At 49.6% G+C, this 27897-nt stretch overlaps 1 protein-coding gene across 1 annotated transcript; it reads left to right on the top strand.

Moving 5' to 3' along the window:
• Nucleotides 1-11365: 11365 nt before the first annotated feature.
• EI24 (EI24 autophagy associated transmembrane protein) lies at nucleotides 11366-27754 on the top strand. The gene is made up of 11 exons (XM_073657356.1): nucleotides 11366-11559; nucleotides 18610-18760; nucleotides 22482-22627; nucleotides 22794-22854; nucleotides 23713-23779; nucleotides 23945-24069; nucleotides 25634-25753; nucleotides 25859-25970; nucleotides 26193-26304; nucleotides 26862-26936; nucleotides 27245-27754. Exons 2-11 carry the CDS (start codon nucleotides 18719-18721, stop codon nucleotides 27387-27389), a joined length of 1005 nt encoding a protein of 334 aa, XP_073513457.1. The 5' UTR covers nucleotides 11366-11559; nucleotides 18610-18718; the 3' UTR covers nucleotides 27390-27754.
• The last annotated feature ends 143 nt before the right edge of the window (nucleotides 27755-27897 follow it).

Here is a 27897-nt window from a genome sequence, read left to right as displayed (position 1 = left end):
GATTCCGATACCGGAAACCAATGCAAGTCAATGGGACACAAATATCGGAATGAAAATAAACCCTTTCTTTCCTTGTAGGTTAATTCTACATGAAGGAAAACAACTAAGAATAATGTAGAATGTATTACATGAAAAGCCGGCAATTCAGCAGCGGCATACACCGGTACCCGGCAATTTAGAACAGAAAGAATAGAGCATCACACATAGATTAGATAGATAGAAACATGTCAGTCACATATATAAGAAGTACAGTGACAGTGTTGATTACTGTACTTGTCATTTAGTGTTAAAATAAAGGATTTATTAAAAAAAATTGGCGTGGGGTTCCCTGTAATTTTAGTCTCTAGCGGAGGTTAAGCAGACGGCTGGGGCAGATGTTTGAAGCCTGGGAAGGGGGTAATACCCACGGAGCTTCCCAGGCTACTAATATCAGCCCCCAGCTGAATACCTAGCCTTTACTAGCTATTAAAATGGGGGACCCCCAAAAAAATGACCCCAACCCTATTACCCCACTGCCACCGCTACAGGGCAGTGGGAAGAGCGAGGCCAAGTGCCAGAATTGGCGCATCCTATGGATGCGCCATTTCTGGGGCGGCTGACGGCTGGTGTTTCTAGCCTGGGAGGGGGCCAATATTCATGGCACCCTACCTGGGATATTAATATCAGCCCCCAGCTGGCTGCCTAGCCTTTGCTAGCTATTAAAATAGGGGGGACCCCACGTCATTCTTTTTGGGGTCCCCCATTTTAATAGCTAGTAAAGGCTTGGTATTCAGCTGTGGGCTGATATTAGTAGCCTGGGAAGCTCCGTGGGTATTACCCCCTTCCCAGGCTTCAAACATCTGCCTCAGCCGTCTGCTTAACCTCCGCTAGAGACTAAAATTACGGGGAACCCCACGCCAATTTTTTTTTTTAATAAATCCTTTATTTTAACACTAAATGACAAGTACAGTAATCAACACTATCACTGTACTTCTTATATAGGTCACTGATATGATATCTAATCTATGTGTGATGCTCTATTCTTTCTGTTCTAAATTGTCGGGTACCGATGCTGAATTGCCGGCCGGCTTTTTTAAAGAGACGGTGCATGAAAACACTTTTTTTTTAATAAATCCTTTAACACTAAATGACAAGTACAGTATGCCGAGCGCTGCCGTCCAGCTTGTCCTCCTTCAGAGACACTGCAGAGCGCAGGCATTATGTGAACTTCCGATTCCGGTATTCGATATTCTAAAAGTATCGGAACTCCGATACCGCGAATATCGGTCGATACCCGATATTTCAGTATCAGAATGCTCAACACTAATCATAATGTAATGTGACTCAGCCTCATGAGATGTTGTGGGGCTTTGTAATCACCCTGAGGCTAAAGGGAAGCTGGACCAGGGAAGGGTGATTGAACTGCTCGCTTTCAGTACATTGGCACTTTCAGACAGCATGATCATATCATGTTTGTTTTTTTTTCAATATCACCGAAATAGCAATGATTGAACTGTGTAGATGTAATATACAGAAAACCAGACAACTTAGTAATCTTATTTATCAGCCTGAACTTCAAACTGATACATTGTAGCAAATTATCAAGCTCTGTGCTGCTGATAGAACATGGTATAGAATGGATACAATAGCAGCAGACTCTCAGCTGCTAGAATAAGTCTGTACAGTTTTCAGCCTCTGAAACTAAAAGAAAAATAGTTTGCATTCATTGAGAGGCATCAGAGATAAGAACATAGTAAGAATCAGAAACACAAAGAAAGAGAACTTTCTGTTGTGTTTGGGTTGGGAGATCTACAGCCAGTCCCTATTTGATCGATGTCTGAATTCGGCCTAGTATGGAACCACACAAATATTTTTCCCTTGAAACTAAACCTACTAATACGTCCATACATAAAACGCCACAAAGTTTTCTGTCCTGTTTGTACAGAATGGGACAGCAGAAAAGTCCTGTCTGAAATTGGAGGCACAGTGTAACGGGTCTGGGAGGCGGAACCTCTGAGCTACTATACAAGGGGGCGGTCCTTGTAAGGGAGCGGGTGGCGACCAGGGAAGACGGCCAGGCAGTCACAGCAGGTGACCGGGACAGTCTCTGAGTGAACGGGCAGGAGGTCACGGCAAGTGACCGGGGCAGTCTCTGGATGAACGGGCAGGAGGTCACGGCAAGTGACCGGGGCAGTCTCTGGATGAACGGGCAGGAGGTCACGGCAAGTGACCGGGGCAGTCTCTGGATGAACGGGCAGGAGGTCACGGCAAGTGACCGGGGCAGTCTCTGGATGAACGGGCAGGAGGTCACGGCAAGTGACCGGGGCAGTCTCTGGATGAACGGGCAGGAGGTCACGGCAAGTGACCGGGGCAGTCTCTGGATGAACGGGCAGGAGGTCACGGCAAGTGACCGGGGCAGTCTCTGGATGAACGGGCAGGAGGTCACGGCAAGTGACCGGGGCAGTCTCTGGATGAACGGGCAGGAGGTCACGGCAAGTGACCGGGGCAGTCTCTGGATGAACGGGCAGGAGGTCACGGCAAGTGACCGGGGCAGTCTCTGGATGAACGGGCAGGAGGTCACGGCAAGTGACCGGGGCAGTCTCTGGATGAACGGGCAGGAGGTCACGGCAAGTGACCGGGGCAGTCTCTGGATGAACGGGCAGGAGGTCACGGCAAGTGACCGGGGCAGTCTCTGGATGAACGGGCAGGAGGTCACGGCAAGTGACCGGGGCAGTCTCTGGATGAACGGGCAGGAGGTCACGGCAAGTGACCGGGGCAGTCTCTGGATGAACGGGCAGGAGGTCACGGCAAGTGACCGGGGCAGTCTCTGGATGAACGGGCAGGAGGTCACGGCAAGTGACCGGGGCAGTCTCTGGATGAACGGGCAGGAGGTCACGGCAAGTGACCGGGGCAGTCTCTGGATGAACGGGCAGGAGGTCACGGCAAGTGACCGGGGCAGTCTCTGGATGAACGGGCAGGAGGTCACGGCAAGTGACCGGGGCAGTCTCTGGATGAACGGGCAGGAGGTCACGGCAAGTGACCGGGGCAGTCTCTGGATGAACGGGCAGGAGGTCACGGCAAGTGACCGGGGCAGTCTCTGGATGAACGGGCAGGAGGTCACGGCAAGTGACCGGGGCAGTCTCTGGATGAACGGGCAGGAGGTCACGGCAAGTGACCGGGGCAGTCTCTGGATGAACGGGCAGGAGGTCACGGCAAGTGACCGGGGCAGTCTCTGGATGAACGGGCAGGAGGTCACGGCAAGTGACCGGGGCAGTCTCTGGATGAACGGGCAGGAGGTCACGGCAAGTGACCGGGGCAGTCTCTGGATGAACGGGCAGGAGGTCACGGCAAGTGACCGGGGCAGTCTCTGGATGAACGGGCAGGAGGTCACGGCAAGTGACCGGGGCAGTCTCTGGATGAACGGGCAGGAGGTCACGGCAAGTGACCGGGGCAGTCTCTGGATGAACGGGCAGGAGGTCACGGCAAGTGACCGGGGCAGTCTCTGGATGAACGGGCAGGAGGTCACGGCAAGTGACCGGGGCAGTCTCTGGATGAACGGGCAGGAGGTCACGGCAAGTGACCGGGGCAGTCTCTGGATGAACGGGCAGGAGGTCACGGCAAGTGACCGGGGCAGTCTCTGGATGAACGGGCAGGAGGTCACGGCAAGTGACCGGGGCAGTCTCTGGATGAACGGGCAGGAGGTCACGGCAAGTGACCGGGGCAGTCTCTGGATGAACGGGCAGGAGGTCACGGCAAGTGACCGGGGCAGTCTCTGGATGAACGGGCAGGAGGTCACGGCAAGTGACCGGGGCAGTCTCTGGATGAACGGGCAGGAGGTCACGGCAAGTGACCGGGGCAGTCTCTGGATGAACGGGCAGGAGGTCACGGCAAGTGACCGGGGCAGTCTCTGGATGAACGGGCAGGAGGTCACGGCAAGTGACCGGGGCAGTCTCTGGATGAACGGGCAGGAGGTCACGGCAAGTGACCGGGGCAGTCTCTGGATGAACGGGCAGGAGGTCACGGCAAGTGACCGGGGCAGTCTCTGGATGAACGGGCAGGAGGTCACGGCAAGTGACCGGGGCAGTCTCTGGATGAACGGGCAGGAGGTCACGGCAAGTGACCGGGGCAGTCTCTGGATGAACGGGCAGGAGGTCACGGCAAGTGACCGGGGCAGTCTCTGGATGAACGGGCAGGAGGTCACGGCAAGTGACCGGGGCAGTCTCTGGGTAAAGGGTAGGTACGACCTGTGATGGCAGAGCCTCCAGGTAGGCTAGCAGGCAGATGGTAGATGTGAGCTCCCAGGTGAGCAAGCGAGAGTCTCTGGAATGGCAGGTGGTCACAGCACGTGACGGCGGAGCCTCCAGGTAGGCTAGCAGGCAGGTAACAGGTGTGCGCTCCCAGGTGAGCGGGCAGGAGTCTCTGGAATGGCAGGTGGTCACAGCACGTGACGGCGGAGCCTCCAGGTAGGCTAGCAGGCAGGTAGCAGGTGTGCGCTCCCAGGTGAGCGGGCAGGAGTCTCTGGAATGGCAGGTGGTCACAGCACGTGACGGCAGAGCCTCCAGGTAGGCTAGCAGGCAGGTAGCAGATGTGCGCTCCCAGGTGAGCGGGCAAGCTGGTCTATAGACAGACTGACAGGAGTTGGAGGGCAGACCGTCGGACCTCAGGCTAGCAGGCAGGTAGCAGAGGAGTGCTCCCAGGTGAGCGGGCAAGCTGGTCCTTAGACAGACTGACAGGAATCGGTAGGCAGACCGTCGGACCTCAGGCTAGCAGGCAGGTAAGCAGAATATCAGGCAGGAATCAGACAGCAAACTGGCAGGAATCTGGCAGGTAACTGGCAACGGGACCTGAGAGCTGAAGCAGAGTAGTGAACAGTGCAACAACATTGCTTGGGCACCTCCATTTTGGAGGAGGTGCCTTATATATGGTGAAGTCCTCCGGCCATTGGCCGGGGACTCCTTAGGACGGCGCGCGCGGCCCCTTTAAGAGGGAGGGAGCGCGCGCGCCCTAAGCACAGTGGCCGGGAAGGAGCGCGCGCTGCCAGCAGAGCGGGAGGAGGACGCCGGGCTCGGAGCAGAGGGGTGAGGGGAACAGCGTCCCTGCCTAGCAGAGGGCAGGGACGCCGGCGCTACACACAGTACAGGCCGGGGTAATATATTACCCCAAAATATGGCCTTGTTCACCAAGTGAAGTACCAGACTAACCCCTTTAACCAGCTTCACAAATTGACTCTCTTGATTGAATGTTGTCAAAATTAGAAAAAAGGGGTCCGCTTTATCATCCAAACAACCAGACAGACCTGGTCTGTGGGCCGTTGCTAAAGCTGTAACATCAGATATAACCTAATAGGGTGACACTGCTTCTGAAGAACAAAAAAAAAAATAAACCCCTAAACTGTGATTTTCTGCAGGAAAAACACAACAGAAAAACATGGTACATGGGAAAATGGCCTCAACCCCTTTCTGACATGTGCCATACATATCAGAGACGGCACATGTCGTCTCTCCCTTCAGTGTGGGCTCCGGTGCTGAGCCTGCAGCTTTCCGGGGGCATGACAGCTAATCTGATCATGTATCTCTAACAGTCGCGGGTGGGATCGCGATTCACCCGCGGCTGTTAACATGTTAAATGCCACTGTCAATATCTGACAGTGGTATTTAACATGGCCGCGGCGGAACGACGTCATAAGTCCGCCCCATCGACGCTGGTGTCACATGAACGCGGGTCGCCAATGGGTTGGCATGACAACCCCGGGGTCTGCAGGAGACCCCTGCGGTTGTCATTGCCAGTATGCTACGAGAGCCGACCGCAGCTTCTAGTCTCCCATGGAGACTATTGAAGCAAGTGAAAAGTAAAAAAAAATGTACGTTTAAATCACCCACCCTTTCGCCCCATTCAAAATAAAACAATAAAAAACAAAACAAAAAAACCCCACATATACACATATTTGATACCGCCGCGTTCAGAATCGCCCGATCTATCAATGTCTAAAAAGAATGAATCAGATCGGTAAACGGCGTAACAAGAAAAAAAAATCAAAAAGCCAGAATTACTTTTTTTTTTGTCGCCGCCACATTGCAATAAAATGCAATAACGGATGATCAAAACATCGCATCTACCCCAAAATGATATCAATAAAAACATCAACTTAGCGCACAAGAAAATAAGCCCTCACCCGACACCAGATTACGAAAAATGGAGACGCTACAGATCTTGGAAAATGGTGACATATTTTTTTAACAAACTGGATTTTTTTTCGCCACTTAAATAAAAAAGAACCTGTACATGTTTGGCGTCTACGAACTCGTAATGGCCTGAAGAATCATAATAGCACGTCATTTTTAGCATTTAGTGAACATGGTAAAAAAAAACCTGTGGAATTTTTTTTTCCCCACTTTTTTTTGCAATTTCACCGCACTTGGAATTTTTTTCCCCCATTTTCCAGTACACTATATGGTAAAACCAATGGTGTCGTTCAAAAGTACAACTTGTCCCGCAAGCAATAAGCCGTGGCCATATTGACCAAAAAATAAAAAAGTTATGGCTCTGGGAAGCAAAAAAAGAAAGTGCAAAAATGGAAAATGGCCGCGGCACGAGTAAAAAAATAAACACTTGTAAAACAAATGTAATAATCAGAAATGATTGCTATTGGGTGTTTTAGTACAGACGCCTGAAGAAAAAAAAAAACAGCACTTAAATAGCGTTAATGGCCTAAACTGATGGCAATGTGTGTTCCAATGAGGCTGATGCTTTGGGGTCAGAAAGCAGAAGATCAGGACCAGATTAGAGGCCCCAATACTGACACTTACATCTGTCTGAGGCAGACAGGCACAACAGCCATGTTGTGGTTTAACCCCTTTACGACCTGGTCAGTAATAGTACACACCAGGTTGGAAAGGCCGGTTCAGCGGGGGCTCCGGTGTTGAGCCTGCACTGAACTGGGCACATGTCATCTGATTCTTACAGCTGACATGTGCCCGCAACAGCCACGGGTGGAAACGCGATCCACCCACGGCTGTTAACCAGGTAAATGTCGCTGTCAATCTCTGGCAGCGGCATTTACTCGCGCTTCCGGGAAGCGCATCCTAGGCACCACCCATCGGTGACCTCGTCACGTGATCGCGGATCACCAATGGGTGGGCATGACAACCCAGGGTCTGCAGCAGACCCCTGTGGTTGTCATGTCTCAATTGCTATGAGCGCCACCTAGTGGTCGGTGCTCATAGCAAGTGAGCATTTCTGCTGCATACAGGAGATCTGCTCATCGCTTGTATGCAGTAGAAGCAATCAGACCAATCCTATGGAGACTATTGAAGTATGCAGTAAGTGTAAAAAAATGTTTTAAAAATATTAAAAAATATATAAAAGTTTAAATCACCCCCCTTTCGCCCCATTCAAAATAAAATAATAAAAAAAAAAAGCCCACATACACATATTTGGTATCGCCGCGTTCAGAATCGCCCAATCTATATTAACCCCTTAATTACCGGGGACGTATTAGTACGCATATTTGCGTACAGCCCGTTCAGTGAGGGCTGCTGCACTGAGCCCTCACTGAACAGAGCACAGGTCAGCTGATTCTTACAGCTGACATGTGCCCGCAACAGCCGCGGGTGGAATCGCGATCCACCCGCGGCTGTTAACATGTTAAATGCCGCTGTCAATCTCTGACAGCAGCATTTAACGCGCGCTTCCGGGTAGCGCGTCATAAGCCCCGCCCACCGACGACCCCGTCACGTGATCGCGGGTCGCCGATGGGTGGGCATGACAACCCAGAGTCTGCAGCAGACGCCTGTGGTTGTCATGATCTTGTCGCTATGAGCGCCACCTAGTGGTCGGCGCTCATAGCACAGGACCATTTCTGCTGCATGCAGCGGACCTGCTCGTCCCCTGTATGTAGCAGAAGCGATCGGATAGTTGCTGCTTCTAATCTCCTATGGAGACTATAGAAGCATGCAAAAAGTAAAAAAAAAAAGTTTTTAAAAATATAAAAAAAAATAAAAGTTTAAATCACCCCCCTTTTGCCCCATTCAAAATAAAATAATAAAAAATAAACCCCACATACACATATTTGGTATTGCCACATTCAGAATCACCCGATCTATCAATATAAAAAAAGAATTAATCCGATCGGTAAACGGCATAACGAGAAAAAAATTCTAAACGCCAGAATTACGTTTTTGGTCGCGCAAAATTGCAATAAAATGCAATAACGGGCGATCAAAACATCGGATCTACCCCAAATGTTATCAATAAAAATGTCAGCCCGGTGCGCAAAAAATAAGCCATCAACCAGCCCCAGATCACGAAAAATGGAGACGCTACGGGTCTTAGAAAATGGCGCTATTTTTTTATTTCTATTTTTACCAAATTTTGGAAGTTTTTTTCACCACTTAAATATAAAATAACCTGTACATGTTTGGTGTCTATGAACTCTTAATGACCTGTAGAATAAGAAGCGCAGGTCAGTTTTAGCATTCAATGAACAAATAAAGTAGCACACTGTAACACTGAGTATATAGATATCTATATACTCAGTGTTACAGTGTGCTACTTTATTTGTTCATTATATATGGAGGTAGCTGCTCTTAGTAAGCACCTGTTCACACCTAGTTTTTGTAGTGGAAGTGCCGTCATTTTCTTTGTTACTAGTTTTAGCATTCAGTGAACGTGATAAAAAAAATAAACAAAAAACAACTGTGGTATTGCACTTTTTTTGCAATTTTACCGCACTTGGAATTTTTTTCCCGTTTAGGATATGGTAAAACTAGTAATGGCGTTGAAAAGTACAACTCGTCCCGCAAAAAATAAGCCCTCACATGGCCATATTGACCAAAAAATAAAAACGCTATGGCTCTGGGAACAAGGGGAGCAAAAACGAAAATGCAAAAACGGAAAATGCTCCGGGGCTTAAGGGGTTAAAAAAGAATTAATCAAATTGGTAAACGGCGTAACAAGAAAGAAATTCTAAACGCCAGAATTACTTTTTTTGGTTGCTGCAACATTGCAATAAAATGCAATAACGGGCGATCAAAACATTGGATCTACCCCAAAATGGTATCAATAAAAACGTCAGCTCGGCGCACAAAAAATAAGCCCGCCCCAGATCCCGAAAAATGGAGACGCTACGGGTCTCGGAAAATGGCGCCATTTTTTTTTTTAACCCCTTTGCAACCCATGCCGTATTAGTACGCACATTTGCGTACCCCCCGTTCAGAGAGGGCTGCTGCGCTGAGCCCTCACTGAACCGAGCACATGTCAGCTGATTATTACAGCTGACATGTGCCCGCAACAGCCGCGGGTGGAATCACGATCCACCCGCGGCTGTTAACATGTTAAATGCCGCTGTCAATCTCCGACAGCGGCATTTAACGCACGCTTCCGGGTAGCGCGTCATAAGCCCCGCCCATCGGCGACCCCATCACATGATCGCGGGTCACCGATGGGTGGGCATGACAACCCAGGGTCTGCAGCAGACGCCTGTGGTTGTCATGATCTGGTCGCTATGAGCGCCACCTAGTGGTCGGCGCTCATAGCACAGGACCATTTCTGCTGCATGCAGTTGATCTGCTGGTCCCCTGTATGTAGCAGAGCCGATCGGATAGTTGCTGCTTCTAGTCTCCTATGGAGACTATTGAAGCAAGCAACAAGTGAAAAAAAAACGTTTTTAAAAATATTAAAAAAATATAAAAGTTTAAATCACCCCCCTTTCGCCCCATTCAAAATAAAATATATATAAAAAAACCTACATAGACATATTTGGCATCGCCGCATTCAGAATCGCCCGATCTATCAATATAAAAAAAGAATTAATCCAATCGGTAAATGGCGTAAAGAGAAAAAAATTCTAAACGCCAGAATTACGTTTTTTGGTCGCCGCAAAATTGCAATAAAATGCAATAACGGGCGATCAAAACATCGGATCTACCCCAAAATGTTATCAGTAAAAACGTTCAGCCCGGTGCACAAAAAATAAGCCCTCACCCAGCCCCAGATCACGAAAAATGGAGACACTACAGGTCTCGGAAAATGGCGCTATTTTTTTTTTTTGTACCAAATTTTGGAATTTTTTTTCACCACTTAAATATAAAATAACCTATACATGTTTGGTGTCTACGAACTCGTAATGACCTGGAGAATAAGAATGGCAGGTCAGTTTTAGCATTCAGTGAACGTGGTAAAAAAAATAAAAAAACTGTGGTATTGCACTTTTTTTGCAATTTTACCGCACTTGGAATTTTTTCCCCGTACACGATATGGTAAAACTAGTAATGGCGTTGAAAAGTACAACTCGTCCCGCAACAAAATAAGCCGTCACACGGCCATATTGAACGGAAATTAAAAAAAAGTTCAGGCTCTGGGAAGAAGGGGAGCAAAAAATGAAAACGCCAAAACAGAAGAACCCAAGGTCATTAAGGGGTTAACTCCTTCCCACCCCGCAACCAGGGCTGTGGCGTCACTAAGCCAAACCTCCGACTCCTCAATTTCCACAACTTATTACTTATTTTAGGAGTCGGTCCATATTATACCAACTCCACCGCCCTGCCCGCAACGTACTGTGGACATTACACAGCGGGTTCAGGAGCCGTTATACAACTATGAAGCCGGCAGCCGCGTCTGACGGCAGCGACCAGAGCGAAGCATTGAGACGCCGCAGCGTGTAAGTGGTGCGAAACTGACAGTGTGAACAGGACGTCAAGGCTGCTGAAAGCCCCCCATGCCAGCCATGTTAGTCCTCCTGTAAGGCTCAGTCACGGGTCTACCGGGAACAAGTGAACAGCTAAAAAATTAAAATTAAAAAAAGATATTATATATAGATTTTTTTTTTCCCGCCATCTAAATAACCCGTTAGTCGTCCGGCCCCAGAGAATCGCGATATCGGCTCGTTCGATCGCCATGAAAATAAAAAGCAAAACTACAATGGTGGAATCGGTTTTTTTTTTTCCCTGCACTTAAGGTTTTCCTTTCCCCCCCCCCCCGTTTTTCAGCACATTATACGGTAACGAGAACGGCGTCATTCAAATAATACAACTCGTCCCGCAAAAAAAACCCCAAAAAAACCCTTGATGGAGAAAATAAAATAAAATCACGACTCCTCAGCTATACCTGTATTTTTTTTAGGAAAATGCCCAGAAATAAATAAAAAATAAAAATAAAAAAAAATAAATAAATATGTGTGAAAAATCCTGTCAGAAAATACAGAACATTCTTCTCTGTAGCCGGGAAATTAAAAAGGCGGGAAAAAAAAAAAAACCCGCCTCGGGAAATCTCCTCACAGCACAGCGCGCGGAGCAGAGATTCTATCTCCCGGCATGCAGCGGGCGAGTATAGACGCCACCCCGGCATGCAGCGGGCGAGTATAGACGCCACCACATCCCGGCATGCAGCGGGCGAGTGTAGACGCCACCACATCCCGGCATGCAGCGGGCGAGTGTAGACGCCAACACATCCCGGCAGGCAGCGCGCGCCGCAGACGTCAGTAGTTACCAGGACTTCATTTCCCAGCAGGCAACGAGGCCGCCGCACATGCGCAGTGCAGGCCGGCCCGGGTGTTGTGGTCCAGCTGGAGGGAGAGTCCAGTAGGTGAGCGGCCGGGCGGGGGTGATGGTTCCTGTCTTCTGCTGTCATGGCGGCGTGTGCCGGGCGCTGCGGGGATGGTTTATAGCTCTGTGTTATTGTGGGGGTATTATTAGGGGGGTCCTGGGGCTCACACTCTGTACTTTATATGCTCAGCCATTCGCTTGTCGCTTCTTTGGTCATCACCATGGGTTACAGTTGCCAACGAGCTGGTCGCCACGGTGACTTATTAATATATAGGGGATTTGTCTGACCCCCCCCAGTATCAGTTCTCACACCGACCATAGGGTCACTGCGAGCAGTCAGTGAGCGCAGGCCGCTGGGGTGTAGGAAGTGGATCCTGTCCTGATCTACCAGTTGACACAGCGGAGGGTTTGTTACAGTTGTATCCAGTCAGACAGTTCTGTGAGCTCCAGACTGACACTTTACCTGCACTGGTACATTGTAACGAATCATCCTCAGGCCTCAGACAGCCCAGACCAGTGATCGCCAAACTACAACTTCCAGCATGCCCAGATCAGCGATCGCCAAGCTACAGCTCCCAGCATGCCCAGACCAGCGATCGCCAAGCTACAGCTCCCAGCATGCCCAGACCAGCGATCGCCAAACTACAGCTCCCAGCATGCCCAGACCAGCGATCGCCAAACTACAGCTCCCAGCATGCCCAGACCAGCGATCGCCAAACTACAGCTCCCAGCATGCCCAGACCAGCGATCGCCAAACTACAGCTCCCAGCATGCCCAGACCAGCGATCGCCAAACTACAGCTCCCAGCATGCCCAGACCAGCGATCGCCAAACTACAGCTCCCAGCATGCCCAGACCAGCGATCGCCAAACTACAGCTCCCAGCATGCCCAGACCAGCGATCGCCAAACTACAGCTCCCAGCATGCCCAGACCAGCGATCGCCAAACTACAGCTCCCAGCATGCCCAGACCAGCGATCGCCAAACTACAGCTCCCAGCATGCCCAGACCAGCGATCGCCAAACTACAGCTCCCAGCATGCCCAGACCAGCGATCGCCAAACTACAGCTCCCAGCATGCCCAGACCAGCGATCGCCAAACTACAGCTCCCAGCATGCCCAGACCAGCGATCGCCAAACTACAGCTCCCAGCATGCCCAGACCAGCGATCGCCAAACTACAGCTCCCAGCATGCCCAGACCAGCGATCGCCAAACTACAGCTCCCAGCATGCCCAGACCAGCGATCGCCAAACTACAGCTCCCAGCATGCCCAGACCAGCGATCGCCAAACTACAGCTCCCAGCATGCCCAGACCAGCGATCGCCAAACTACAGCTCCCAGCATGCCCAGACCAGCGATCGCCAAACTACAGCTCCCAGCATGCCCAGACCAGCGATCGCCAAACTACAGCTCCCAGCATGCCCAGACCAGCGATCGCCAAACTACAGCTCCCAGCATGCCCAGACCAGCGATCGCCAAACTACAGCTCCCAGCATGCCCAGACCAGCGATCGCCAAACTACAGCTCCCAGCATGCCCAGACCAGCGATCGCCAAACTACAGCTCCCAGCATGCCCAGACCAGCGATCGCCAAACTACAGCTCCCAGCATGCCCAGACCAGCGATCGCCAAACTACAGCTCCCAGCATGCCCAGACCAGCGATCGCCAAACTACAGCTCCCAGCATGCCCAGACCAGCGATCGCCAAACTACAGCTCCCAGCATGCCCAGACCAGCGATCGCCAAACTACAGCTCCCAGCATGCCCAGACCAGCGATCGCCAAACTACAGCTCCCAGCATGCCCAGACCAGCGATCGCCAAACTACAGCTCCCAGCATGCCCAGACCAGCGATCGCCAAACTACAGCTCCCAGCATGCCCAGACCAGCGATCGCCAAACTACAGCTCCCAGCATGCCCAGACCAGCGATCGCCAAACTACAGCTCCCAGCATGCCCAGACCAGCGATCGCCAAACTACAGCTCCCAGCATGCCCAGACCAGCGATCGCCAAACTACAGCTCCCAGCATGCCCAGACCAGCGATCGCCAAACTACAGCTCCCAGCTTGCCCAGACCAGCGATCGCCAAACTACAGCTCCCAGCATGCCCAGACCAGCGATCGCCAAACTACAGCTCCCAGCATGCCCAGACCAGCGATCGCCAAACTACAGCTCCCAGCATGCCCAGACCAGCGATCGCCAAACTACAGCTCCCAGCATGCCCAGACCAGCGATCGCCAAACTACAGCTCCCAGCATGCCCAGACCAGCGATCGCCAAACTACAGCTCCCAGCATGCCCAGACCAGCGATCGCCAAACTACAGCTCCCAGCATGCCCAGACCAGCGATCGCCAAACTACAGCTCCCAGCATGCCCAGACCAGCGATCGCCAAACTACAGCTCCCAGCATGCCCAGACCAGCGATCGCCAAACTACAGCTCCCAGCATGCCCAGACCAGCGATCGCCAAACTACAGCTCCCAGCATGCCCAGACCAGCGATCGCCAAACTACAGCTCCCAGCATGCCCAGACCAGCGATCGCCAAACTACAGCTCCCCAGCATGCCCAGACCAGCGATCGCCAAACTACAGCTCCCAGCATGCCCAGACCAGCGATCGCCAAACTACAGCTCCCAGCATGCCCAGACCAGCGATCGCCAAACTACAGCTCCCAGCATGCCCAGACCAGCGATCGCCAAACTACAGCTCCCAGCATGCCCAGACCAGCGATCGCCAAACTACAGCTCCCAGCATGCCCAGACCAGCGATCGCCAAACTACAGCTCCCAGCATGCCCAGACCAGCGATCGCCAAACTACAGCTCCCAGCATGCCCAGACCAGCGATCGCCAAACTACAGCTCCCAGCATGCCCAGACCAGCGATCGCCAAACTACAGCTCCCAGCATGCCCAGACCAGCGATCGCCAAACTACAGCTCCCAGCTTGCCCAGACCAGCGATCGCCAAACTACAGCTCCCAGCTTGCCCAGACCAGCGATCGCCAAACTACAGCTCCCAGCATGCCCAGACCAGCGATCGCCAAACTACAGCTCCCAGCATGCCCAGACCAGCGATCGCCAAACTACAGCTCCCAGCATGCCCAGACCAGCGATCGCCAAACTACAGCTCCCAGCATGCCCAGACCAGCGATCGCCAAACTACAGCTCCCAGCATGCCCAGACCAGCGATCGCCAAACTACAGCTCCCAGCATGCCCAGACCAGCGATCGCCAAACTACAGCTCCCAGCATGCCCAGACCAGCGATCGCCAAACTACAGCTCCCAGCATGCCCAGACCAGCGATCGCCAAACTACAGCTCCCAGCATGCCCAGACCAGCGATCGCCAAACTACAGCTCCCAGCATGCCCAGACCAGCGATCGCCAAACTACAGCTTCCAGCATGCCCAGACCAGCGATCGCCAAACTACAGCTCCCAGCATGCCCAGACCAGCGATCGCCAAACTACAGCTCCCAGCATGCCCAGACCAGCGATCGCCAAACTACAGCTCCCAGCATGCCCAGACCAGCGATCGCCAAACTACAGCTCCCAGCATGCCCAGACCAGCGATCGCCAAACTACAGCTCCCAGCATGCCCAGACCAGCGATCGCCAAACTACAGCTCCCAGCATGCCCAGACCAGCGATCGCCAAACTACAGCTCCCAGCATGCCCAGACCAGCGATCGCCAAACTACAGCTCCCAGCATGCCCAGACCAGCGATCGCCAAACTACAGCTCCCAGCATGCCCAGACCAGCGATCGCCAAACTACAGCTCCCAGCATGCCCAGACCAGCGATCGCCAAACTACAGCTCCCAGCTTGCCCAGACCAGCGATCGCCAAACTACAGCTCCCAGCTTGCCCAGACCAGCGATCGCCAAACTACAGCTCCCAGCATGCCCAGACCAGCGATCGCCAAACTACAGCTCCCAGCATGCCCAGACCAGCGATCGCCAAACTACAGCTCCCAGCATGCCCAGACCAGCGATCGCCAAACTACAGCTCCCAGCATGCCCAGACCAGCGATCGCCAAACTACAGCTCCCAGCATGCCCAGACCAGCGATCGCCAAACTACAGCTCCCAGCATGCCCAGACCAGCGATCGCCAAACTACAGCTCCCAGCATGCCCAGACCAGCGATCGCCAAACTACAGCTCCCAGCATGCCCAGACCAGCGATCGCCAAACTACAGCTCCCAGCATGCCCAGACCAGCGATCGCCAAACTACAGCTCCCAGCATGCCCAGACCAGCGATCGCCAAACTACAGCTTCCAGCATGCCCAGACCAGCGATCGCCAAACTACAGCTCCCAGCATGCCCAGACCAGCGATCGCCAAACTACAGCTCCCAGCATGCCCAGACCAGCGATCGCCAAACTACAGCTCCCAGCATGCCCAGACCAGCGATCGCCAAACTACAGCTCCCAGCATGCCCAGACCAGCGATCGCCAAACTACAGCTCCCAGCATGCCCAGACCAGCGATCGCCAAACTACAGCTCCCAGCATGCCCCGACACTCAGTGTACTGCCCAGATCAGTGATCGCCAAACTACAACTCCCATCTGCTGTCAATCACTGCGGTCTGTGAAGGTTTTCAGCGTCTGGATGTTGCAGGGCTGTGGAGTCGGAGTTGGTGCCCATTTTGGTGGAGTCAGTTTAAAATGGACCGACTCGAACTCCATATGTATGTATGTGAGTGTGTGTGTGTGTATATATATGTGTGTGTGTAATATATATATATATATATATATATATATATATATATATATATATATATATATATATATATATATATATATATATATATATATATATATATATATATATATATATATATATATATATATATTTATATACAAAAAAAATAAAGGGAACACTGAAATAACACATCCTAGATCTGAATGAATGAGATATTCTCATTGAATACTTAGTTCTATACAAAGTTGAATGTGCTGACAACAAAATCACACAAAAATCATCAATGGAAATCACATTTATTAACCAATGGAGGCCTGGATTTGGAGTCACCCCCAAAATTAAAGTGGAAAAACACACTACAGGCTGATCCAACTTTGATGTAATGTCCTTAAAACAAGTCAAAATGAGGCTGAGTATTGTGTGTGGCCTCCACATGTCTGTATGACCTCCCTACAACGCCTGGGCATGCTCCTGATGAGGCTGAGTATTGTGTGTGGCCTCCACGTGCCTGTATGACCTCCCTACAACGCCTGGGCATGCTCCTGATGAGGCTGAGTATTGTGTGTGGCCTCCACGTGCCCGTATGACCTCCCTACAACGCCTGGGCATGCTCCTGATGAGGCTGAGTATTGTGTGTGGCCTCCACGTGCCTGTATGACCTCCCTACAACGCCTGGGCATGCTGCTGATGAGGTTGCGGATGGTCTCCTGTGGGATCTCCTCCCAGACCTGGACTAAAGCATCCGCTAACTCCTGGACAGTCTGTGGTGCAACGTGATGTTGGTGGATGGAGCGAGACATGATGTCCCAGATGTGCTCAATCGGATTCAGGTCTGGGGAACGGGCGGCCAGTCCATAGCTTCAATGCCTTCATCTTGCAGGAACTGCTGACACACTCCAGCCACATGAGGTCTGGCATTGTCCTGCATTAGGAGGAACCCAGGGCCAACCGCACCAGCATACGGTCTGACAAGGGGTCTGAGGATCTCATCTCGGTACCTAATGGCAGTCAGGCTACCTCTAGCGAGCACATGGAGGGCTGTGCGGCCCTCTAAAGAAATGCCACCCCACACCATTACTGACCCACTGCCAAACCGGTCAAGCTGAAGGATGTTGCAGGCAGCAGGTCGCTCTCCATGCCGACTCCAGACTCTGTCACGTCTGTCACATGTGCTCAGTGTGAACCTGCTTTCATCTGTGAAGAGCACAGGGTGCCAGTGGCGACTTTGCCAATTCTGGTGTTCTGTGGCAAATGCCAAGCGTCCTGCATGGTGATGGGCTGTGAGCACAACCCCCATCTGTGGATGTAGGGCCCTCATACCACCCTCATGGAGTCGGTTTCTAACTGTTTGTGCAGACACATGCACATTTGTGGCCTGCTGGAGGTCATTTTGTAGGGCTCTGGCAGTGCTCCTCCTGTTCCTCCTTGCGCAAGGGCGGAGGTAGCGGTCCTGCTGCTGGGTTGTTGCCCTCCTACAGCCCCCTCCACGTCTCCTGGTGTACTGGCCTGTCTCCTGGTAGCGCCTCCAACCTCTGGACACTACGCTGACAGACACAGCAAACCTTCTTGCCACAGCTCGAATTGATGTGCCATCCTGGATGAGCTGCACTACCTGAGCAACTTCTGTGGGTTGTAGAGTCCGTCTCATGCTACCATGAGTGTGAAAGCACAACCAACATTCAAGAGTGACCAAAACATCAGCCAGAAAGCATTGGTACTGAGATGTGGTCGGTGGTCTCCACCTGCAGAACCACTCCTTTATTGAGGGTGTCTTGATAATTGCCAATAATTTCCATCTATTGTCTATTCCATTTGCACAACAGCATGTGAAATTGATTGTCAATCAGTGTTGCTTCCTAAGTGGACAGTTTGATTTCACAGAAGTTTCATTTACTTGGAGTTATATTCTGTTGTTTAAGTGTTCCCTTTATTTTTTTGAGCAGTGTGTGTATGTATGTATGTATGTTAAATTGGGTACAGTAGTTCAATGCAGTTTGTGGGGAATATTTTTTTCATAAGAATTTGGGAAAGTTATGAAATGTCCTATAAATGTCGGTCCTATTCCTGATCTAAGGGTCTGGACTTTTAGCTGAGATGAATCTGTGCTGCAGTAAATTTATCACTTAAACATGAGCCGTGTATGAGGGAGTCGGAGTCATGGAAATTGAGACGTCGGAGGTTTGGCTTACCGACTAAACAGCCCTTGGATGTCGGCAGGAATATTTCCACTGATTCCCAGCAAGCAGAGATCTTGGAATAGTGAGGGACTGCGGTTGCAGTGTGAGGATTCCTGGAGGAGGGACGTGTCATCTGATGAGTGATAATAACCTGGTGCCTCAGCTGCACCTCCTCCTGATCGCCCTGTGATCAGTCACTGTAACCTCCTTTTCCCTGACTTTCAGGTCGGCTGCTGCGGCGCCGCTTCCTCCATGATGACCTGTTCTGGCCGCTCACACTTCCCCGCTCCGTGCAGCTGATGGTCAAGACGCTTAAAGGGTACAGAAGAGGAAAATGGCCGACAGCTTGAAAAGTTTCCTCCAAGACCTTGTGCGGGTGAGTCCACAGCTGGCCGATAATGAGACTGGGGAAACCCGTTATACCAGTGCGGACAGAGGCGGCGAGATCAGGAACCTGCATCGAGATGCCTAAGGGGTGGATCTGCCACCTGAATATACGGCCCGTGTACAGGCACAGGTTTGCCCAAGTAATGTATGTACACAAGCTGAATAGTGAGTGCAGCTCTGTAGTATATTACATTACTGATCCGGAGTTACGTCCTGTATTATACTCCAGAGCTGCACTCACTATTCTGCTGATGCAGTCACTGTGTACATACATTACTGATCCGGAGTTACATTCTGTATTATACCCCAGAGCTTCACTCACTATTCTGCTGCTGCAGTCACTGTGTACATACATTACATTACTGATCCTGAGTTACCTCCTGTATTAAACTCCAGAGCTGCACTCAGTATTCTGCTGGTGCAGTCACTGTGTACATACATTACATTACTGATCCTGAGTTACCTCCTGTATTATACTCCAGAGCTGCACTCACTATTCTGCTGATGCAGTCACTGTGTACATACATTACTGATCCGGAGTTACATTCTGTATGTACACAGTGACTGCATCAGCAGAATACTGAGTGCAGCTCTGGAGTATAATGCAGGATTTAACTCAGGAATATATCATCATATATCATCAAAAAGTAAATTTATTTCAGTTCTTCAATACAAAAAGTGAATCTCCTGTATTATATAGAGTCATTACACGCAGAGGGATCTATTATATAGAGTCATTACACGCAGAGGGATCTATTATATAGAGTCATTACACACAGAGGGATCTATTATATAGAGTCATTACACGCAGAGGGATCTATTATATAGAGTCATTACACAGAGGGATCTATTATATAGAGTCATTACACACAGAGGGATCTATTATATAGAGTCATTACACGCAGAGGGATCTATTATATAGAGTCATTACACGCAGAGGGATCTATTATATAGAGTCATTACACACAGAGGGATCTATTATATAGAGTCATTACACACAGAGGGATCTATTATATAGAGTCATTACACACAGAGGGATCTATTATATAGAGTCATTACACACAGAGGGATCTATTATATAGAGTCATTACACACAGAGGGATCTATTTCACGTGTTTCTTTCTGTTAATGTTGATGATTATGGCTTACAGCCAATGAAAACACAAGTCATTATCTCAGTAAGTTAGAATAATTAACAAAAAAACACCCGCAAAGGCTTCCTAAGCTTTTAAAAAGGTCCCTTAGTCTGTTTCAGTAGGCTCCACAATCATGGGGAAGACTGCTGACTTGACAGATGTCCAGAAGGCAGTCACTGACACACTCCACAAGGAGGGTAAGACACAAAAGGTCATTGCTAAAGAAGCTGGCTGTTCACAGAGTGCTGTATCCAAGCATATTAGTGGAAAGTTGAGTGGAAGGAAAAAGTGTGGAAGAAAAAGGTGCACAAGCAACCGGGATAACCGCAGCCTGAAAGGATTGTTAAGAAAAGGCCATTCAAAAATTTGGGGGAGATTCACAAGGAGTGGACTGCTGCTGGAGTCATTGCTTCAAGAGGCACCACACACAGACGTATCCAGGACATGGGCTACAAGTGTCACATTCCTGGTGTCAGGCCAATCATGACCAATAGACAACGCCAGAAGCGTCTTACCTGGGCCAAGGAGAAAAAGACCTGGACTGTTCTCAGTGCTCCAAGGTGTTTTCAGATGAAAGTAAATTTTCATTTAGAAATCAAGGTCCCAGAGTCTGGAGGAAGAGTGGAGAGGCCACAATCCAAGCTGCTGGAGGTCTAGTGTGAAGTCTCCACCATCAGTGATGGTTTGGGGGCCATGTCATCTGCTGGTGGAGGTCCACTGTGTTTTATCAAGACCAAAGTCAGCGCCGCCGTCTACCAGGACATTTTACAGCCCTTCATGCTTCCCTCTGCCGACAAGCTTTATGGAGATGGAAATGTCATTCTCCAGCAGGACTTGGCCCCTGTCCACACGGCCAAAAGTACCAATACCTGGTTTACACACAACAGTATCACTGTGCTTGATTGTCAGCAAACTCGCCTGACCTTAACCCCATAGAGGATCTATTATAGAGAATCTATGGAGTATTGTCAAGAGGAAGATGAGAGACCCCAGACCCAACAATGCAGACGAGCTGAAGGCGGCTATCAAAGCCACCTGGGCTTCCATAACACCTCAGCAGCCACAGGCTGATCCCTCCATGCCACAGGCTGATCCCTCCATGCCACAGGCTGATCGCCTCCATGCCACAGGCTGATCGCCTCCATGCCACAGGCTGATCGCCTCCATGCCACAGGCTGATCGCCTCCATGCCACAGGCTGATCCCTCTATGCCACATTGCCGCATTGATGCAGTAATTGATGCAAAAGGAGCCGACCAAGTATTGAGGCATTTACTGAACAGACATTTCACTAGGACATTTCGGATTTTAAAAACATTTTCTCAAGTTGTTGTTATAAAGTATTCTAATTTACTGAGATAATGACTTTTGTGTTTTCATTGGCTGTAAGCCATAATCATCAACATTAACAGAAATAAACACTTGAAATAGATCACTCTGTGTGTAATGACTCTATAATAGATCCCTCTGCGTGTAATGACTATATAATAGATCCCTCTGCGTGTAATGACTCTATATAATAGATCCCTCTGCGTGTAATGACTCTCTATATAATAGATCCCTCTGCGTGTAATGACTCTCTATATAATAGATCCCTCTGCGTGTAATGACTCTATATAATAGATCCCTCTGCGTGTAATGACTCTATATAATAGATCCCTCTGTGTGTAATGACTCTATATAATAGATCCCTCTGTGTGTGTAATGACTCTATATAATAGATCCCTGTGTGTGTAATGACTCTATATAATAGATCCCTCTGCGTGGAATGACTCTATATAATAGATCCCTCTGCGTGGAATGACTCTATATAATAGATCCCTCTGTGTGTAATGACTCTATATAATGTAGGAGTTTCACTTTTTATATTGAAGAACTGAAGTAAATTTACTTTTTGATGATATTCTAATTCAGTGAGTGCAGCTCTGGAGTATAATACAGGATGTAACTCAGGATCAGTAATGTAATGTATGTACACAGTGACTGCACCAGCAGAATAGTGAGTGCAGCTCTGGAGAATAATACAGGAGGTAACTCAGGATCAGTAATGTAATGTATGTACACAGTGACTGCACCAGCAGAATAGTGAGTGCAGCTCTGGAGTATAATACAGGATGTAACTCAGGATCAGTAATGTATGTACACAGTGACTGCACCAGCAGAATAGTGAGTGCAGCTCTGGAGTAAAATACTGGAGGTAACTCAGGTTTCCGTACAGAATTGTGTCCATTATAAACGTCCTGCAGATAATAAGCCTCGTATGTTTATGGGGATGAAAAAATAAAATGGGTTTTTGATAAAAGGAGAAACATTTTGAAATGTAATAGTGAATCTGTGCTGCTGCCGTTATATCGGCCTCTGGCATTCAGTGATATGTAATCTGCTTTATCCATTTTTCGTTTCCACCTTTCGATGATTCTTCCTTCAGACTGATGTCGTCTCTGCTGAGATCGGGTGCAGCGGTGTCGTTTCTTCTCAGTCGTCTTTATATTGTGTTCGTCTTTGGCTTTGATTCTTGATGAACTCTTTATTGCTCTTTTAATTATTAATCAGACATTATCGTTCTGTCCCACAGGGCATTAAAGACTCCATTTGGGGAATATGTACGATTTCCAAGCTAGATGCCCGGATTCAGCAGAGACGAGAGGAGCAGCGGAAGAGACGTGCGAGCAGCGCGCTGGCACAGCGCAGAGCCCAAAGTGAAGAGAGAAAGCCGGAGAAGTGAGACGAGTTCTTGCTTCCAGGATCGGCGTTTTTTCTTGCTGCACTTGTATTACCGTACAGATGTGAGAGTATCACTCTCATCAGGGCAGGCGGTCCGGGAACGCTGGGGGCTGTAAGTCTGGACGATGTTGGTTGTCACTCAGCTTTTCTCTTCTCTTCACAGCGAGCCACGCATCGTCACCCGAATATTTCAGTGTTGTGCTTGGAACGGCGGAGTCTTCTGGGTACGTACCTGGTTGTAAAAAGGAATCTGTCTGTCCCCCTGTTACGGAGTTCCTAAAGGGTTATTCCCAATATAGCAAGTTATCCCGTATCCGCTGTAGGGACGGCTCACTTTTGGACCAGCCGGTGGATTCTGAGGATGGGGCTCCACCCTGAATGGAGGGGAGGTGAGCACGCTCGGCCTTCTGTCCATTCATTCTCTAGGGGACTGCCGAGTACAGCACTGGATAAGGGGATACATGCTATTTTAGGAATAACCCATTAAACGGCTTGTCCGGGCTTCTTATAAAAATCTGAATCCTGACAGTGTGCGGTGTGTGGTGTCAGGATTCACCGGTATTGCCAGTGAGAGCGGGTGGTCGCTCGACTGCAAGTATGCAATTTGCGTAATGTAACTTGCCGACACAACGTACTTGGAAGAATGCAAATTGTATGTTTGTGGTTACGCGCTCAATGGCATAACTGGTGGAATCCTGACAGCGTGCCCACCACACACCACAAAGATTTATCAGAAGACCGGACAATCCCGTTAACACCTACACATTTTAAAAACAATCACTTGGCTGACATTTTTTCCCATGTTTTATCATAGCAGACTGTAATCCAATTTTGCATTAACGGTGCAAAATTTGCACGTTTTGTACCGTTAATGCAAAATTGGATTGCAGTCTGCTATGATAAAACATGTGGAAAAATGGCAGCCAAGTGTTTTATATGATTGTTATGCTAAAAGCAGACACCCCGGCCTTTATTCGGGCCCCGGGGTCCTTTATCCTTACATGTAATTTGCATGTTTTATTCTGAGTGTGGTGTGAATTTTTGGCTCCGTGTCAGTGTCACTCGCTCTGGTTTTCTTGCAGCTCAGTCTCTTCTTGTTCTACCGAATGTTCATCCCTCTGCTGCAATCAGTCACTGCTAGAATAATTGGTGAGTGACCTCTGACGTAATACACTGCAGTTATGATAAACTATTAATTATGATTCTGAATATACCAGGACTGCGCGGTCGCTGCTGCTTGCAGGTAACCGACCAAGGACTCCGCGGTAAGGCGCAGCACTGATCGTGTCTCCTGAGCGTCACGTCTCTTTTCAGGTGATCCTTCCTTGCACGGAGATGTTTGGTCCTGGCTGGAGTTTATCCTCATGTCTGTGTTCAGCGCGCTCTGGGTCCTTCCCCTATTTGTGCTCAGCAAAGTGGTTAATGCCATCTGGTTTCAGGTGAGAGGTTTCTCCAATTGTAAGTTTTACGCCAGTATTGAAATTACAAGGAAAAGGGGTGATTGATGGAAATCGCCGCATGGAGACTGATCTGCAAATGCTGAAAAAAGAAAACAAAATGTTCAGAACATCTGGAATCTGAGCCTCGTACAGAAATCCCGGCACCTCCGGCCTCGGCTGCTGCACTGAGGTCATTAATGGTCGTCTGAGGAAGGTTCTGCCCCTGAATGTACAAATCATCAAGATTCGCTGCCAGCAGCTCCTGTGTGATCACCGACCAATGACGTCCCCGATGTGCTCGATGGAGACAAGACCGGAGACGCTGCCGGCAGCTCCTGTGTGATCACCGACCAGTGATGTCCCTGATGTGCTCGATGGAGACAAGTCCGGAGACGCTGCCGGCAGCTCCTGTGTGATCACCGACCAATGACGTCCCTGATGTGCTCGATGGAGACAAGACCGGAGACGCTGCCGGCAGCTCCTGTGTGATCACCGACCAATGACGTCCCTGATGTGCTCGATGGAGACAAGTCCAGAGACTCTGCCGGCAGCTCCTGTGTGATCACCGACCAATGACGTCCCCGACGTGCTGTCCCTTGGCTGCAGAGTTTCTGAAATTGTCTCCATCGAGCACATTGGGGACGTCATTGGTCGGTGATTACACAGGAGCTGCAGGATCTCTGGACTTGTCTCCATCTAGCACATTGGGGACGTCAAGTCCGGAGACGCTGACGGCAGCTCCTGGGTGATCACCGACCAATGATGTCCCCGATGTGCTGTCCCATGCCTGCAGAGTCTCTGGACTTGTCTCCATCGAGCACATCGGGGTCGTCATTGGTCAGTGATTACACAGGAGCTGCCGGCAGCGGATCCTGATGATTTGTACATTCAGCAGTAGAACCTTCCTCGGACGACCATTAATGACCTCAGTGACAGCAGCCGAGGCCGGAGGTGCCGGGATTTCTGCACTAGACTCCAGACTGAGTAGTTGTTATTTTGGAAAGTTTTGCCATTTGCAGATCGGTGACGCCTCCATCCAGAATTCCTATATTTCCACCACTTGTTCTTGCTGTAATGCCATTTCTGAGTGCAGAAGGTGCAGGTTCTGGTCCATGTTGCAGCTTTGGCTTTCCTTTGCTTTCATCTTAATTCCTGACTGCTCTCTCTGCAGAATATGGGAGGACAGTTTGCGTTTTGCAGTGTTGCAGCCATACCAGTTATTAAACATTTTCTTTTAAATGCAAAATATGCATTTTCTATATTTAAAAAAAAAAAAAAAAAAAGTCGAGCTGATCAGCTGCAGGGGCGACTAGATGAACGACTGCTTATATCCCCCTACATGTGACAATAAGGGGGCACCTGTATTCTCCTGGGATTTGGAGTGGAGGACAACATGAAGAACGTGTCCTGTATTATTCCTTTAAGAGAAGGACAATTTCTAATGTGACACTAGGGACCACGGGCGATTACGTTCTTGGTCCATGAATTACATGCACAGATACGCGACGCCTGAGATTTACTACGTTCAGACTTTGGACATAGCGAATGTTCTGTTTCTTTCCAGGACATTGCAGATTTGGCTTTTGAGATGTCCGGGAGGAAAGCACAGCCCTTCCCCAGCGTCAGTAAGATTATCGCTGACATGTTGTTCAACCTCCTGCTGCAGGCGCTGTTCCTCATCCAGGTAACACCCTCCCCATGGACGAGCGCCGGCCGCGTCCGTCAGGAGGATCAGTGCTCGGATGTCGGTATCTGCCGGTGCTGAGACTCCTCTCCTGTCTGACTACAGGGCATGTTTGTCAGCCTGTTCCCCATAGAAGTGATCGGACAGCTCATCAGCCTGCTGCACATGTCGCTGCTCTACTCCCTCTATTGCTTCGAATACAGATGGTTCAACAAAGGTAACAAGACGTCTACGAGACGGTCTACAAATGTCTCCTCCGAGCCGGCACTAACTGCACAGCTGCTCCTCCGCCCGCGGCACCTCTTTGTCTCTTTATTATTTATTTCACTTTTTGTCTTTTTTTTTCCTCTTTTCGTTTCGTACTGTCTCTCCCTTCTCTCTCTTGTGTTGTCTCTTCTTTTTTCCTCTCTTCCTCTGTGTTTTTCTTTTTGTCTTCCAGGGATTGAGATGCATCAACGTCTATCGAACATTGAGCGTAACTGGCCGTATTACTTTGGCTTTGGTTTACCCCTGGCCTCGCTCACCGCCATGCAGTCCTCCTATATCATCAGGTAGACGGAGGACACACGGTATATAATTCAGGGATCGGGCTGCAGGCATTATTGGCGTGTTTGGGCTGCGTTCACATGCAGCCATTTACAGAGATTGCAAAACCGTATTCATGCCTTAAAGCCACGGCCCCACTATTAGTATTTTTCTCAGGCGTGGGAGCCAAAACCAGGAGTGGGTGATAAATGCAGAATTGGTGACTTGTTTCTATTATACCTTTTTTCTGATTGTTCCTCACCTGGTTTTGGCTCCCACTCCTGAGAAAAAATACTGACCAAATACTGACCAAATACTGATAGTGGGGCCGTGGCCTGAGGATAAACTCCATGAGAATATACTGTGGATTTGTGTGTGATTCTTGTGTGGATTTTCACACCAGATTTTACTCTATTTGGTGCTTTGTAACAGATTCTGATCAAATCTGCATCAGAAATCGTTTGCTGTGTGTGAACATGGCCATGACCTGGGTGCATTAGTAATATTATTAATATTTAGGGATTTTTAGTATTTTTGCTGTTGGTATTAGCTGATTGCTGATATTTTTCTCTATTTTTCACAGCGGCTGCCTGTTCTCCATTCTCTTCCCTCTTTTTATCATCAGTGCAAATGAAGCAAAGACCCCCGGGAAGGCGTAGTAAGTATCCTCTACCCAGTAGAGAACGGATCGTTGTTCCCTCCTCGTACATTTATGGTGTATGACAGAAGTGGGTCCGCTGTGGCCCAGGTCTGTCTCCAGACCAGGACCCGGTCACAGGCCGCTCTGAGGGGCTTTACTCCAAGACATCCAAAAATGACCGAGTACTCTTGCACAGCCACCTCTCAACTGAGAACAGCACAGGATGGTGCTGTGCAGGATTGTGACAGCGCAGTGTGTAGACGGCAGGCGGTGGCGGCGCTGTATAAGGTGACGGTCTGATATTCCTCTCTACTTCTCTTTTGCAGTCACTTCCAGCTGCGTCTCTTCTCGCTGGTCGTCTTCCTCAGTAACCGCCTCTTCCATAAGACGGTCTACCTGCAGTCCAGCCTGAGCGCCGGGCCGAGCCCTCACCCCTCTCCTGCCAAACACAAGGCCACATTGGGACATTGATCTGAGAACAGTCCGTCCCCAGCGACCGCCATGTTTTTAACTCTTTCTGACTGGCACAAGTGTCCCGGCTCCTCTGCACAAGGTGCCACTTTCTTACATTGTGATTTTATTTTATTTTTTTTTTCCCGTTTCCCCTCAATCCTGAGACTTTTGCACGGTTTGTAAAACTTCTGCGCGTGTTGAACAAGTGCAGCCCTGACCTGGATTAATCCACTTTATACGGTTTGTAAGAAAATCTGTGAGATGTAACCAGACGGCAAAGAAGCAATATCGCCGCCGAGACCGGTCCGAGTAACCAGTGCCGCCCAATTACAGTGTAACACGGTTCCATATTTATCCCCAAAAATTGCAAAAAAAAAAAACCCCAACAAAAATGAGATGAATTCTTGCTCTTCAGACTGATTGCTGTCAGCTATAGCGGCCCAGGCTGGATCCAATGGAGAAAAATACAACAAAAAGTTATTATTACGTGTTTAATTTTTTTTTTTTTTGGTTTTGGGTATCCAGT

Source organism: Phyllobates terribilis, unplaced genomic scaffold, assembly GCF_046119375.1.
Source record: "Phyllobates terribilis strain yellow unplaced genomic scaffold, ASM4611937v1 Scaffold_12__6_contigs__length_324123572, whole genome shotgun sequence".
Classification (NCBI taxonomy): domain Eukaryota; kingdom Metazoa; phylum Chordata; class Amphibia; order Anura; family Dendrobatidae; genus Phyllobates; species Phyllobates terribilis.
The sequence above is the reverse complement of the archived record's forward strand: the minus strand, read 5'-3'. Positions and strand labels throughout refer to the sequence as shown.